Source organism: Labrus bergylta, chromosome 9, assembly GCF_963930695.1.
Source record: "Labrus bergylta chromosome 9, fLabBer1.1, whole genome shotgun sequence".
In the NCBI taxonomy this organism is placed as follows: Eukaryota; Metazoa; Chordata; class Actinopteri; order Labriformes; family Labridae; genus Labrus; species Labrus bergylta.
Genome location: NC_089203.1, coordinates 27,340,260 through 27,357,202, shown reverse-complemented (window position 1 = coordinate 27,357,202; position 16,943 = coordinate 27,340,260). Strand labels below are relative to the sequence as shown.

Sequence of the window (16,943 nt, the reverse complement as noted above, 5' to 3'; positions counted from 1 at the left end):
GAACTACATAACAGCTTTGTAAGGACACTTAGTGTGGTTTACTTACACATGGGTGTGTGTGAGCAAATGTCCCTGTGATCCTGTCAACACAGCCCTCATGTAATCAATGTCCGACTGCTATGATTAGATTAGACCGGCTGACTTTCTCAGGGAAGAGGTTCAGTGTTCCTGCCCTGATTTTGGCGCCTGACAGAATTCAGGGGAACGCTGCCCAGGGTGAGGAAACAAGCCGCTTACTTAACAAGATATGAGACCGATTATTTTTCTCACTGTCAAGGATCACACCCATAAAATAAGAAGGTTAAGGTGTAAAATCAACCATGCTGCACTCTGCATCAAGGTAGATCTGAAGCCCCGCCTCATATCCCGCTACAACCTGCTTCAGTTCTACTCCAGTACCCCTCAAGCTTAACCGGAGTGTAGAGCGGGGCTACTGTAGGGTTCACAGCACCTTCTTGGATACATAACGGTTATTTAGAGTAATGAGAAGAGGTGATATCTGAGTTGAGAGCAGAGCAGCATTGAGGAGAGCGACCTGGAGCAGATCTGGGTGAGGCACTGCTCCAGGTCGCTCCACAGCTCCGCTAGTGAGAAGCAGAGATTCTCACCAGACACATCTGGTAACATGTTTTTTTTTGATAAAACAAAAGATGATGTCTAGGCTGGCGTTGAATCTCTGCTAATCCACTTTAAAAACGAAACTCCAAGTAAGTTGAACATAGTCAGGACTAACGGGTGAAACCGTCCTGAGGAAGAGAATCTATTTACCGACAGGCTATGTATCCAAGTATGAATAACATGCTGTTTTTAATCACAGGAGCACATACAGCAACAGAACGGCAGCTTTTCGTAGCAGCTCACACTTCTTTTTACAACATCCGGTGTTTCCACGGCAACCATAAACATGTCGTGGCTGTCACTGCAGCCGCCGCGACAAGACACGTCCCGTTACAACTATAAAATGTAGATATTTCAGTGTAAATATTCAACATATCGTCTCTTTAAAACAAAATATTAAAGTTGAAACGGTCCCAAAGGTTTTTTTGTACACGTCCCAAAAAGTAGCACAAATGCCTGTCGCTCTAAACTCGACGGCAGGAAAACAACAGTTTCTAAATGTGAATTACTACCGTTCATGTTGCATGGCGCTCACCACCGCGTGTCTCAGACGACTGGGGAACAGAGCACGCAGCAACCGACCTGTTCAGACGAACACTGAGCACATACAGGCCGAGGTAGCTGCTCTCTAATTGCAAAACAGCCGAGGCTCCTCAGAGACTCATTTTCCCATTAGCCACCAAACAGGAAGAGGAAGGGGGAGTAGCCTGTGTTTTATTACGATGGGCCAGATAACAGTGGAGCCCTTGTTTATGTGTTTTCTCACCTCTCTAATCAAAGCCGAGAGCATCAAGAAAAAAGAAATCCCTGCAAAGCAACAGGAAGCTCAAGAAACGGAGTTCTGAAACTGTTCAGAGGGTTGAATTGTTTAGTCTGGAATAAAACCAGTCGGTATGATTACTCTTTTAGCTTTTATATGTTTTTTTAAAATGTATTATTTGATGTGTTTGACAGGCATTGTTTAAAATGCCAGAGAGAGGAAAGAAGGACTAAGATGAGGAGGGAGTAAAAGGCAAAGAAGAAGAGACAACGATTGGGGGGACACAGGTGGAGGAGGAGAGAAACGCTAATGAAACATCCCCAACGATAAAAACCACCGTTGGGGGTTTTTATCGTTGGCGCTGCACTGAGGATATAGTTCTCCAAGCGGATGGCCCGGGTCCTTTCCCTGTGTCATTCCCCACACTCTCTCTCTCTCTCTCCCCCCAATTTCCAACTCTATCCACTGTCCTATCTCTACATTGAAGGTATAAAAAGTCAAAAGCCCTCTACAAAAATGTGCCTCATGAACTGGTGAACAAAACTCTGCACTTTAAGAGATAAGCAAGTGTTGGCATTTACCGTTTCCACCTGCCATCATTATCACAGACGAGAGAAAAACTACAAGCAGGAAAAGTTTCAATTCAAAACTTCCCTCTATTATTTTGGCAGATTCCATATTTGTTTTAAATCTGATAAAGACTGCCCTGATGGATCTCACAGCCCCTAAATCAAAAAAAAACCAAAACACATATTTGACGAGCAGAAAAGATGAACTGATTAGAGTCCATTAGGAAAGAATAATAAAAGATAGTACAACCAGATAAAGCTGAACGAAGGAATTCAAAACTCAAACAGGCAAAAACAAAGCAGCAGATTACACAGTTAAGTCATTTAGCAAACTTTGGTGAGCTCTGAAGCTCGTTGCTTTAAAAAGCTCTTACAGCATAGTCAATTGTTGTTCTAGCAGCGATTGTGTGACGGAAGGAAAGGGCTTGTAAAAATGTGGCTGTGAAATTATCCACCACTTGTTAAAGCCAGAAAAAGGCTCATTGGCAGCCATTAGTGACGCCAAGAGATAAGAAAAGCCATTCCAGCCCAACTCAGACTTCCTGTCAAGCTTCCAACCCAATAATTCACAGCTCCTCTTACATCTTTCTTCTTTTTTTTTCACAAAAAACTCAAGATCTTTTGGCCTAATCACCTGTTCCCCTCCTCTTGGATCACATCACCACCTCCTTTTACTGAGTTACTGCATTCAATCTGAATGTGTACCTTTCAGTGTGATTAATCAAACAAGACCACCTGCCAGTGAATTCAAATTATTGACTCCATCTGATTTGCCCTGTATCTGATTTATGCCGACTTTTTCAATATCATACAAATGAGCAAAACTTATTTGCTTTAAAATACAAGATGGAAGTTGACATGTTTTAGAGAGAAATAACTATCAGAAAATGTTTGTGTAACCATATTATAATGTGTGCTGATACACAGACCTACAGCCTTAACAGTCCTACTTTACATTTGAAGTATCAAAGTATCCGTGACGCTTCTTATGCAGTCTTGTAGAATTTCTGACAGCTTTCTACAAGACTGCATGCATATTAAAGAATTCTGGACATTCAACTGAGAGTGGGTTTGTAAGGAAAAAGAGATGAAAGGAGATTTAGATTGAGCGCCGTTGCTTTTTTAACTTTCAGGGTTCCTCTGTTTACGTGTCGGTCCTGGTCCTGAAAGGTCACTTCTTCCAGATCAAGGTCTGAGGTGGCCCTGAAAGGGGTTTACTGTAGTGCACTGTACTCGAATGAATTGTGTCAGTGTTCAGGTTGACTAATATTCAAAGGCTCTAATCCAAAACAGGATGAGGTGGTGGAGGTAAGATCTTAAACTCAAACCAACAATATTATGTAAATAACTGGCTCAGGTTTTATGGATCCAGAAAAAAAATATTCCTGTTCAAAAGAAAAATACTTTTTGATGGATTCAGAGAGTCAAACGTATTTTGTTTGTCAAAGAAATATGATCAAGTTGCATTATGTGACACTGGATTATAGACTATTGCCTGATGTTGGGATCAATAGCGTTTTTTCAAATAAAATGATTCTCTGATGAACCGTCTTGGGGCGCACTCGAGGCAATCCGTACCTGGTTGTATCCGACTAAAATGACTCAAAATAAGCGACAGAGTCAGTAAATGCAGTCATACTCTCTGTGTTGTTCTCCGATGTGCTGACACGGACTAGACTGCGAGTCCCCCTTTTTTTTTTTTTTTTTGAGTCGGTCTGCGTTGTATCCTAAGCACGCTTCATGAACACGTTAAGCCATTCATGTGTTGTTAGTCCTGGAGCAGTGGGAGTGCAGGCCAGCGGGGGAATGGGGAGGGGGGGAGGGGGGGGGACCAACATGCCTCAGCACAGTGCGGAGCAACTTTGCCTTGTGTGAGTGCGCCCTTATTGTACTTTGAGCCATCAGGGGCTCAGTGTCACACACAGCTGATGATGGCCACCTTCCCTGTTAGAGCTGGAATTGAGAAGTTTCAGCTTCAGGTATGTAAACCCGAAACACTAAAGCTGGACGCAGTATCTTCTTTGAGGCTTTCAAGATGTGATTTGTAGAGAAGGGGGCTCATGTGTTCCTCTAATTAACTAATTAATTATCACAGGTTCCTCATGTAGTGAGAAAGTACTCTGCAGTATAAAGTCCTTATTAGCAGTGTTTTAAAATATTGAATCCTTGCAGTGCAAACACACGAATATGATTGGATCTTCCGACTGTTTCTTAAACTATAAAAAAAAGTTCCTCTGGATCAAAATTGCCAAGAGTATTCCTTGGCACATCCATGACTATTTAATTTAAAATGCATCACTAAAGTCATGATACGACTTCTGCACCTTTAAGAAAAAGCTAAAGACCCAGCTCTTTCATGAATACCTACTAACTTAATGATGATGGTCTCCATATTATTGATGATGATGATGGTAATGACGATGGTTTTTGTTTGATAACGACGACTTATAAGATGGTTTCTATACTGATTAGAGCTCTCAAGAACTGCCCTCAATGTTGTGCTTTGCCTCTGGTCACTTCCTGTCAGCACCTGTGTGTCCAATCAGACTCAAAGCTGATCGTTTGCTCTTACTGACATTGTTCCCTTTTTTCTAGATCCTTGCTTGTGTTGTTCTTACTCTCTGATGTACGTCGCTTTGGATAAAAGCGTCTGCTAAATGAATTGTAGATACGACTTTGACAAAGACTGTACCAAGATGGTAAACTGAAAATTCATCTCACACCTTAAAAAAAGCATAACGAGGACACAAACTAATAATGAAAATAATGAATCTATATGATTTCATACTTTATATCAAAGATCTGGAGCATGACAAGGTTGTATCAAAGGTATCAAATCGATCAAGTAGATGGTAAATGGACTTCTTGAACTTTTCTAGTATTCTGACAACTCAAAGTGATTTTAGAACGCATACCACACCATCATATTCACACACTGATAGTATGAGGCTGCTATGTAAAGTGACCATCAGTATTAACAAATCCATTCATTCACATCCACACGCCGCTGATGAAGCAGCTCCCACTGAGCCACAGCTGCCTGTTCAGTACAACCTTCATGACAGGTCAAGTATTTAGTCTTGCACTCCAATCGAAACAAATGCTCAAAAACAAGGTTTTAACATTAGACAGCGACTGTCTAAAGTATCCCTCGAGATGAAAACAGAAGGGGGGGGGGGGAATGAAAAGACACAGGCAGAGCAAACAGATCCAAGACGACTAAAGATTGTCTGTTGTTGAAATTCTGAGGATGAGTGAGGATGGAGGACTTACCAGGCCAGCTATCGGTGTTGGAAGTCTGTTAATTTTCTTCACCAGGCCGGGTTTAATAGAGCTCAGCAACCTAACAAAAGACACAAAAGAAAGACGACATGAAAAACTGAGTCATGTAAAAACCAAAGGAGAGCTCTGTTTTACAATCTGGCCTTCATGACGAGCTAAAATAAATATTTCATAGAAGAAAACCCAGCAGAGTAAAGTACCTGCAGGCAAGAGAGATCAAGTGTGTGTGAAACTGTTTGCATCTCTTCAGAGAAAAGAGAGGGGGGAGGTGGGACACAAAGGGAGCAAGAGACGTTTGAGGGTTCCCAGAGTGGAGCCTGGAAGGTTTATGACGAGACAGATCCTAAATCAGAGTTGAGAATCAGTGCTGTGCTCTTCCAACCCGCTGGGAGCAGTTAACTGGTTCCAGTTCACCTCATACAACAGTGAACTATGAGAAGAGGTCGGTCCTTGTGCTGTCTTTGCAAACACACAAATAAAGTTACAGTATGATCCTGCACCTGGGAAGACTCATCATCAGTCATGAACAAGCAGTGTCAGCGCTTCCTGTATCTCCCCCCCCACACACACACACAGCTCCAGTTTCATCTTTTGTGAGTGTTTTCATCGGAGGAAGCAGTGTAATGACTCTGCCCCGTAGAGGGGAAACCCGGCCTTGGAAGGCATTACAGTATTAGGTATCCGCGGCCGTGTTAAGTTGAAGGCATTCCAGCGGGTATTTTGCAATGAAATGCTGTAACTTAACCTTTTAAGCCCTTTCTCTCTCTCTCGCTTTTCCTCCCTCAGTCGGTTTTTGTCTGCTTCAACTTCTGTTAGAGACTTCCTGCTGTACTGTATGTTTCCCAGAATAACTTTCAACAACCTCAAGAGAAGAACGCTCTCAGTGCTGCATGTAGTCTGTGTAGGTGGGGACAGTGAGCAATGGATATGGTGAAGATTTCCACTCTTGGATAACTACCTGGAATGAGAACAATGTTGCAGTCTGTTTTTGTTTTTTTTTTGCTTTGGAGGGAAAATAATGTTCGAGTCATAAGAATCCAATTGTTTGTTTACTCCAAAATGTTTGTCTTAAATAATTTGCCAACAATCCCATTGTGCCAATGATTGAAATCATTCAAACCTGTTATCAGATTTTTATTTGCCAGTGTTTCGCAGGAAGACTTGGTCCATTTGTGTCCTCTCGAGTGTTTTACTGTTCAAGTTTGTTCTAACATGAAGAGGAAGTTGGAACAACATCAAAAAGGAGAATGCTTTCCAGGATTTTAAACACAGACACAATAAAAAACACAAAAATACATCCTCCTAAAGAGTCTGCACAGGGACAAACATGTTTTCTGAAGCTTTGTGTGTCAGATGAAAGAGGAAGAGTAGAGTACATTTTCAGGGAAAAGAAGTTTGAACACACAAAATACAATCTTTTGCCACTTTGTTGCCACATGTGTATGCTGCTAGGTATCAGGTCTGGGAATCTTTGGGTGTCTCACAATTCGATTTTGATTCTTGGGGTCATCACGATTCCATTCAGGATCTATTTTTGATTCAAAACGATTCTGGATTCATAATTCAAAGTCTATTTTTGTACATATTTCAGGCTCTACTCCAGTCATCCATTTGGCATTCATCCCCCCACCTCTCTTGGATATACTAGGTATGGACATTTTAGGCCAAAACACTATTAGAAAGTCCCTGGGATCTATTTGAAGATTCTTTGATCACTATTATTCCATTTTTCATTTTGATAATTAAACTAAAGCTCAACGCCTTTTAATGTGCATATCAGTTTCTGACTTTTCAAACTTCATAACATCCCCTATTGGTTTTTTTAAGTAAATTGAGAAAATTGTACATTATTAGCGGAGGTCTAAACTCCCCCTTTATTCTTCAGTTACTTATATGTCAAGAACAGTTGTTGACACGTCTGTATATAAACATTGATTTTAGTAGTCTTTAAGATCATCAACATCAGCTTTTAGTGTGAAAATGTAATAGATTACTTTAAATGTTTTGTGTTTAAAACAAGTCAGAAACCCTGAGATATAACATTTCATACATCCTACAGACAAATGATGGCCTGGTTTGCAGGGGGGGGTCTCGAGTGCTACTACAGTACATCTCCAGAAGTATTCCAGAAATTCCAAACCCAGTGGGGAGCCTGTTAAATTGGAAATGATGTCTGTATTCACAATAAAGACAGTGTAAACATTGGACTTTGTGTAAGTGAACTTGGCACTGAGGAATGTGGAGGAGAGAAAGAGGAAGTGTCCGTCTGTGTTTTCTGTCTCGTTCAGCACTTCAACTCATTGTGAGCCGGCAGACGAGAGTTCAAGTGTCACAGTGGAGGACAATTAAAGAGAACGACCGTCTCTCTGATCGCTGGACCACAGAGCACTCGGGAAAAGAAAAAAAAAAACAGTTTGATTGCTAATGACCTTCCAATTATTTCTTGTTTATTTTAGAGTGACATAATGGTCTGTTTTGTTATAAACTGTCAGGACAGAATCATACAAACATAAACACATGCTTTGTGTTCAAAGTGATAGTTATTCATTCTGTTTAAGATTTTTTTTTTTTAAAGGAAGCGATGCTCACTCATTTGACCTCTCTGTGAACCTTGATGTTTGCACTCCTGTTCTTAAAAGAGGAGTTTTCTTGCATCGGTTCTTTAGTTATTTTAGGTTATAATGGCATAGAATTTTACCTGCAGGCCTTAAATAACACTTCAATTTAAAACTACAAAAAACCTATAATCCACTGTGACTCAGAGAGCAAGAGCACTTCTTTGTGTTCTTTAGGAGAAGAGTAGGGCTGTGACTGACGATCACGATAATAATCGATTACTTTTACGATTTCCTTCTTGATTGCTTGGCCCGGTTATCCTCAGCTCGTTAAGGCTCGTTGTTGTGTCAGGTCCTCATCTCTCTGTTCCTCTCTGCCTGCGGGGCACACACATCTCTCCTCGCTCCTGCTTGTATTTTGACTGACTAAGACGCACAGTGGGGAATATATTATGGATAAATGTCCGACAGTTCACCCCTTGTGTTTTAATCCCGCCTCGCCTCGGTAACAGAAAGGAAAATGTATGTTTTGTCTTTGTTTTTATGATTAAAGATCTATTTTTTAAGCTCCCTGACACATCATCTTTGTTGTGGAAAAACGGTTATTGATGAACATTTCTTCTCGTATTTTTTGTGAATCATTACATTTCATCCATCATTGTAGTAAATGCTCTTTAAATACAGCACATTTAAAACACAGCTAAAGCTGACCAAGTGCTATACAACACCCCACTCAACTGTTTTGAGTGTGACAGAGAGCGACACAACAAATAGATGAACAGATTTGTCGCCAAAGCTTTTTAATTATTGATTTTGATCGATTAGTTGTTGCAGCCCTGGAAGATAGCAAGAGCAACAAGATGAAAGCATAGAGACGCAGCTAGTTAGCTATTTAAAGAGTCAAGACAGGTAGATAAGAATTTAAATGTAGTTGAAACTTACTCGCATAGAAGGATCCCATTCTCCAAACCGCCTCTGAAATCTTTGTCACCAAAGCAGCGTCCTGTCACAGCCTACAGTGAGAGAGAAAAAATCTGTGAGTTAGCAAAACAAGACCACATGACGGGCCAAGAGAAGAAAACAGAGCCTCAAAACATTAAGTCAGTCTTTGAATCTGAAGTCTGGACACGTCAGGTCCTCTTGGAAACCGAGAAACAAGACCAACAACCTTTATCAACACTCCTTTCACGTATTTCCTCCACAGTAAATCCCTGGAATGGTGCGGAGCGGTGCACAAAGAGCTGCCGTCCATACATCAAGTGCCTCTGGTTAACAGAGCTAAACACTAACAAGCTTGACATAAGCCGCAATCATGCCGACCAAATGGCTCTGGCAGCCTAATATGTTGTGACAGGGGATTTATTGGGTAATAGTAACTTAGACCCTCTGAGGAGAGGGAAGCTGCCTCTTTGCATGAATCTGCATGACTACGGTGCATCATCCGGCATGCATGCTATTCTCAAATCCATGTAAATACTTCGTACTTGTTGCAAAACACCGGGGCTGCAAAACCTGTTGATTTTCCACAAAGCAACAATCGTTTGCGGCAAAGTTTACGAGACAAATAGCTGAATTTTGATCTTTCACCTTGTATTATTAAAGAGAAGACCTTACAAATATAGTAGTAGTTTTTTTTTTTTTTGGTCAACATACAAAGTTCTCTGCTAGGAAATGCACAGAAATGCATACAAAATCCACAAAGGCATGTGCATTCATGAAAAGAGACGAAAAAAAAACCAACCTTTTTAATCAAAAAGGTGTAGGCTGAAGCTTTAGCTTATTATACCTACCCTTGTTACAAGACACGACTAGTTTTGTTACAAAAAAACAGAACATATCCGAAATATGACGTTGCAAGTAAACAAACAAGTAAACAAACACTGAAATAATTGCTTCCCACTCCAGAACATCTCTGGTTGCAGGACTTTTAGGGATAAAATCCATTTATTCTCGCAAACACAGCCAGGTTTAGTCATAAAAAGGGAGGCGGACCCCTTTGGACTGCTGGTTTGAAAGCCAAAACACTTACAAGATTAAATTTCCTGAGACTTTCTTTCACATTTATTTGCACAGCTGTGGAAAAAAAAGTGTGGCTATGTAGAGTGTCTGGCCTGGGTGTGTGTTTCTGTCAGCTTCTTGGCTCGTCTGGGAGCCTGGACACGATACAAAAGAAGTGCTCTGCTGTATGTCAGCGTAGGGCGACACTATAGGCCTCCTTTCTGCTGCTGGGTGGGGTTGTGGCAGCGAGTTAGACTGAGTGGCAGATACAGACAGACAGTAGGAGAAAAGAAAGTGGCAGAGATTTCCCCCCTGTATTCTGACATTCGGTTATTCACTGCCTCTCTTCAGAACTGCAGCAGGACTGTGACGAGACTAAACAGGGCGATGTGTGCCTGGTGTGTTGACAGCACAAAGTGATGATTGCAGCCCAAAAGAAATCTGCCTCACTGTTGAAACATTTGGTCTAGAAAACATATTTTCTATGATTACAGTAAATGGACCAACTCTGTAGGAAGATAGACTTATAAAAACAAACATGACAACATTTATTCTGACAAATAGAGTTATCTATTTTCATTCCTTTTGTCCCCCACAAAACAAACATGACTGAGGGTCAGGTTTAAAGACAAGTTCAACATCCAAAGCTAACAAAATGCCTACTAGCTGCTAATTTTACATGTTTTGTCTATAAACATGAACAAAAAGCTCATTGGAAAAAATACTATTTATCTGTTTACAGCACACTTTGGACAGGGCTGTGGTAGCTGTACCTCTAGTTTCAAGACTCCATGCTATTCAACCAACACATGGGTTTAAAATCTCTTTTCTCATCGAACTAAAGGTGTAAAAAAAAGCTAAGGAGCACAAATCACCAAGGTGTCATATATTGGTTCAAGGATCTACTATTGGAGAGCTGTTGTTGATAGTGAAGTAAGCTTGTTAACACAGACAGCCTAATGTTAAAGTGCATTTCCTCCGTTTACAGAAATAGCCTGTCTCCTTCGCAGGGCAACGTGTGCATCAGGCTAAAGTTGGCCAGACAAACCGCTTTGGCTCCGTCTATTGAGGTTTAATTTAATCAATGAGATTAATTGATTCTCTAGATCTGCCCGCAACAAATGTAAAGACGTGAATCAAAAATGTCAATCTTACCTAAAAAGCTGTTCAATGACGATAAATTATACATTCTCTGGGTTGAACCAGCTGAGTAAGTTCAGATGTTTACTGTAACATCTCTTAAGCATTAACCACAACGCTATTATTTGTATGTTTGTACTTTCTTCAACTCAGGGTACTTCACTTCCCTTTTTGGATAAAAGCTGTGTTTTTTTTTCTTCTCTTTGGCAGACCCAAGGTTACAACATCAAACGGAAGAAAGGAACTTGTTACAGATCTTTAAAGTTATTGAAAACCGCAGAGTGTGAGTGTCTAGAAATCCCAGGTGTTGCACATTGGAGAATAGCATCACTGCTTTTTGTTGAAAGACATCGCATGCTCTGATCCCATTTAAGATTAAATGGCCTAGATACTTTTATATCTGCAGCTGGGTGGCTGACCTTGATTTAGAAGATGCTCAATAAATGTGTCACATGCAATGCTAGTACTCAGCCGGCTAAAAATGTGTCACCTTTTATATGAAGCCTTCTATGTCCCTTACCATATTGCAAGTTTGGAAAGCTTTTGGCTCTTTGCATGAAACAAACAAACAAACATGGTGATGTTTACAATGGTTGAACTTGTGTGCCCAGAGTTACAGAACTGTGTCTTTAATAACTAGGTCAGCTCTTCGCTAACCTTACCAGTGAGTGTGAGCTGGGAGATTAACGAGTCACACCACCTTCACATGGAGCGATTACTGTGTCACTCACCACCTTTAAAAAGATTCAACAACGTGTCAAAAAGGGGCACGATTAGACAGAAAATACAAGATAAGATAAGATAAGATAATCCTTTATTTATCCCACAATAGGGAAATTTACAGTGTTACAGCAGCAAAGAGCAAAGATTGCAAACAAAAAGTGAACACAGTACAATTTAAATAAAAAAAATAAAAGGTAAGAATGTACAAAAAAATAGATACTAAAAAATAGATATAAAAAAAATAATAATAAAAAAAATAAAAAAATAAAAAAATAAAAAAATAAATAAAATAATAAATAATAAATAATAAATAAAAATAAATAAAATAAAATAAGTGCTACTATCTTTAAAGTCAAGAAAAGATGAAGGAAAAGGTATGCATATTAATGAAGCTTATAATTCTAATATGGCTGTGTTTAAATTAAAGGATCCAATTGGAAACACAGACAGATCATTCTCTCCTGAGAGTGAAGAGCTGTATCAAAATTAGTGTTATGAGCCTCTCATTGGGCAAAAAACTCCACGTGGAGATCAGCGTCTGAAAGGTTAGGTCAATTAGTATTCCGTTCTTATGAGTTCCTCCACATTAACATGGAATTGCACATTTCTCCCCTGGCTATGACAAAGGTCTGAACCGCAGAAAAAAACAGCGAGGATTCAGTTTTTCTCATTATCCTTCAGCTCAGTTCGGCCATGACTGCAGAGCTTGCTGAGGACCTTGATTCATGTACATCTGCTGCTCCCATAAGTGTCATCCAGAGCTGAAGGGTGTACGCGAAACTCTGAGCCAGACCAGAGGGAGCACTTAGTTTAGCACACACGTTTGGGCAACATATAACACAGAATCAGGGTTTTTCTATTAACGAATGCTGAGTGGAGGAGGGGTTACACAAACATGGACTGTAATAGAATACAAAATGAGCAGATTTGATGGCGGGCTTAGCATGTGGGTAGAAAGCATTACATGGTGGCTGGCTAATAACACTGTACACCTCCTGAGTTACAGCTACAGTAACACGGCTATAAAATTGAAGTGCCATATTCCTTTCACATGGAAGTGTTGCTTGTTGTAGGTTTATGACATGGTACTCTGAAAAGCATTAAATGTCCCTTAAAGAGGTCATTAAACGCTGAATTAGACACCCCACCTGCATGTGATCAAGTTAAGGAGCTGCAGAAGACCACCCACACTAATGTATTACTGCTCCTCACTACAAAAAACAACACATGGATTAACACGGGCTTACCTAACATGATATGAAGGATGCTCTCGGGGGAATTACAAAATATGTCCAAATGAGATCAAATTCAATAATCCTTTTAGTCCGTATGTTAGGCATGACACTACAGAATCCAATCTAAGTGACATTTGCAAATAGGCTTACATGCTGTTGAATGTGCTGCAGCTGAGCATGTCATTAGCTATTTATCCTGTAAACTGACTCTACTGACTGCAATGTACTGTTCAATAAACTATCATGCAGGGCGTTTTGCGTGTTCATGTTTGTGGGTTAGATAAGAGGGAGGCTTTGAAGGGCTCGGCGATACATCAAGTTTTTAAGATACGGTCGAACAACATGGGTAAGACAATAATGTTTATATCAATATAGTTTATTTTGCATTCAAATATCTTTATAAGTGTCTTCTGTAGAGCTACCAGGTCACCCATTTTACATTATATTTGTCATTTTTTATGTCCGTGTTGATGTTGTGCAGCAGACACATTTGGCGTTTGGCCCATGTGGATTTGACTTTGAACTGACTTTGATTTTATCATTTCTTCACAGAAAAAAAGAACTATGGAGTATCGCCCTTCAGCTTAACAATATTGAGATATGAGTTTTGTTCCATATGGCCCAGCCCTAAGGCTTTGGCAGGAATGCTAAGCCATTACGCTACTACTGTCTGCAAGATTTGACTGGGTGAACTGAAATAAAGTCTTAGTCTAAGGAAGAGGATACCTACCAGTATACAATTAAAAAAATATGCAAAACTAGGATTGATAAAACAAAAGAAATAAAGTCTGATTTTTTATCCAAGACAAATCATTTTTAAAAAGCGTTGGGACTACAAACAACTGAAAGATGCACACTTAAAATGCTGGAAACTGCTTGGATCTCAACAGTGTTTATGAAACCGCCGCAGGACAGGGTCATGTGAGGGGACTCAATTAAGAAGAGGAAGAATGTGTCGCCTCTGTTATTTCCAGAGGAATGTTGCCCGTATTGTTTCTCAAACAATCAAACAAAGATGGTTTGCTTTTTTTTTTTTTTTTTACCCCAATCCTTTTCACTTCCTTCCCATTTGGAAAGCCTTCAAGTGCAACCAAAGTCATGCACATGGATTCATGTTCAAATCAGAGGCCACTGTCACTTTAGTATAGACACAAAAACGGATGATAATTCTATTAGTTTAGAAACGAACGAGTGAACTTTGCAAAGGGGAATGTAGTTTCCTGTTTCCCTGAGGGAGCAGCAGTGTGAGAAACTATTTGTTTTGCTTTGATGAAGAAGGGAGACATTTCTTTCATGCTTTGAGAGAAAAAAGCATCACTAAAGAGTCAAAAGACTGTGCGGACCAAATCTGGAAATTGGTCTTGTGCAAGTTCACTTCCTGAGCACTGCCTGACGTTCCCTTGAGCAAGGCACCATCTGTCTGGTAATGAACGAAAGACAATCTCAAAACTTTTTTTGAACAGCATTAAGAAAAAAAAAAAGATCCTGTTCTTTAATTGAACAAAACAAACAAATAAAGAACATTCTGTCAAACAGCGATGAATCTACCACAGTGTATCATTACTGTGGCATCTCCTTCTCTGAACGAGCTTACCTCCTACCCCGAGGGCCTTTCAAAGAAAACAGATCTATTACCTCGCTGCAATAATTCCGGAAGCCCTGCACTGGACAGCTACCTTTCTGAAATTAACGACCTATAATTCAAGGCTTGAGACAGGACCGGTCTCCGTGGCTTGCAAAGTAAAACACTACTTACTTCAAGGCCTCGAGGCGAAGTGCGATCGGCCTCGTTTAAAAGTTGACAGCTGTTAGCTTGAGGGCTGGTGAAACATAAACAGAGACATGTGCTCCTAACCCACACGCCTGCTTTACTTTACAGTCACACCCTCGCTCTGTAGTCAAAGGCTTTCTGCGCTACAGGATGTTGTCTTAAGTGTGTTGCATAATCCTGACTGATTCACACAGTCAGGACACACAACAGTCTGCGTCCAGCTCCAAGAACACATAGAAACACGTCTTCTGGCCTTCAGCCTATTATCTAGTTGATTCAATTTGGCAAGAGCCTAGTCTGTAAAGCGTCCCTGGTGCTGATTAGCAGTACAAAAACAACATGGTAAAAACATTAGGAAGTAAACTTTGTGATGTGAGAAACGAACAATACTGCTGATGCATGAATAGTGTGATTCATCAGCTTTTGAAACAACAGACTTAACGATAAAATAACTGACTCTGTTTATTTTTAAAGATCCTAAAGCCTCTGGTTTATGACACAACTGCAAAGATTCAAATCTTTGCTTTGGCTTCAGGACATACAGGATCTGATGGGGGAACAATTCCCAAGACAAACAACTGTAAAGAAATTGGTAACATCTGACATTTCTGAACAGGAGAGAGGACCATCTGTCTGGGGGTCCCCTCTAACTCAAGAGCTTCTACAAGTTCAGCCAAAGGCCAGGAGAGGCATCAGCCTACAGTCAATCATCAGGACCTTTTCACAAGCTGCCACCACTGCAGGGATCCCCTGTTGTGACCATGAGCAGTCTGCTCTGTCACTGCGCTGTGCATGTCGGTAGATTAACTGAGCAGTAATGCAGTATAACATTAAGTGATAAATAAAAAGCAAGTTTGACATGCTCTCCAGAAAAAAAACCCAAAAGATTCAGCATCAGTATTGGGACAATAGATGACAAAGAGCACATACAACAAGAACTAAAACAGTTACTGTAGTTGCTTTATCCAATAGTCAATTCACAGATCATTTGGAAACTATTTCAATCATTGTTTTGGTGTTTTTATAAAACAAAACATTCAAAGAGTTCTGGCTCCAGATATGACACATTATAGGATGTACTGCTTTTGCATAAGTAATATAAAACAGAAGAGCTGGTATCTCTTTTTTTTTGGAGTAATTTTTAGCATCATGAGGTTTTCCCTTAATTAGAAGAAGTTTTATAAGATATAAGCTAATTTTGGACCACGCTTCTAAATCCTGCAACTGAACTAAACCACTAAATCACTACAATCAGCAGCTGCTCAGTATGTCAGACTGTGTGAAGACAGTGACGCCAGCGGATGTGTATTTACTGTTATGAGAATCATAAAGGAGAAGCAGAAAAATAGAGACACAGACTAAAGCTAAATAAAAGTCAGCGTTGACTTGTGATGCGTTGCTGACACATACACAAAAACTCATCTGGTCAGAAATACAAAACATGTTCAGACACTAACCAACATGCTTAAAAAAAGTCTTAACAAACATTTGGTGTCAGCGTGTTTTTACAGAATGCTGCAAACGCCTCATTTCTTCTTTTTCTTTTTCTTGATGGCGGGAATTGACACAGGCTGCTCGGAAGAAGCCGCTACATCAATCTGGAGCCACAGCGGAGCCACCGCACAGGCCAGAGACAATGAACAAGGGAGTATTATAGTACAGGAATCATCCCAGGTAATGACAGTTAATAGAGCCTGATTGGCCCGGTATATTATACAGTGAATCAGCACTGGACCGCAACAGTCCAATCCTAGAGTCTGACCACAGCATCTGAGAAGAGGATTTAAAGTCTGAGCAATTTAGGATCAATCTGATGTTATAGATGTTTTATAATCTTAAACTTTTTATTGATAACATCTCAAGAGGGCCACCCTGAAGAACTAGAAAAATGACCTCTGTCAGAACAAGGGGTCGAACACTGAATCAAAAAGCATTCAAATAAAATGTAAACACATCAATCTCTAATGCAAAGACGAGATGAGAAACATTATGAAAGACCTTTGTTCTGGATTCCCACAAGTTTACCATTCACACATGCCAACCACACGCTGCAGGCAGCAATGAATCAAGTTGATTTGTAGTCATGGAAAGCACAATTAAGAGGAAGGGAAGACATAAATAAGTGTGCTGTTCCAGAGAAATCCCTCCGAGCCTATAAACAGATCAACAGAAGAGCACTTAGAAGTAGAGTAACCAATAGTCAGATTGAGTATAAACTATAATCAAGTGTTACAAGAGTTCTATTTTAACAACTTGTTAACACATTTTTGAGGAATGTGCAGAGAGTAATAG

General features: G+C 40.1%; 1 protein-coding gene across 1 annotated transcript in view; it reads right to left on the bottom strand.

The window, feature by feature from the left end:
• The window catches only part of LOC109998244 (LIM and calponin homology domains-containing protein 1), a 100,266-nt gene that overhangs the window by 57,847 nt on the left and 25,476 nt on the right, over window positions 1-16,943 (bottom strand). The window contains exons 2-3 of the mRNA XM_065959067.1: window positions 8,727-8,797; window positions 5,221-5,290 (exon numbers count right to left, since the gene is read on the bottom strand). Of these exons, the coding sequence (XP_065815139.1) occupies window positions 5,221-5,290; window positions 8,727-8,797 (141 nt within the window). The remainder of the gene's footprint in view (window positions 1-5,220; window positions 5,291-8,726; window positions 8,798-16,943) is intronic.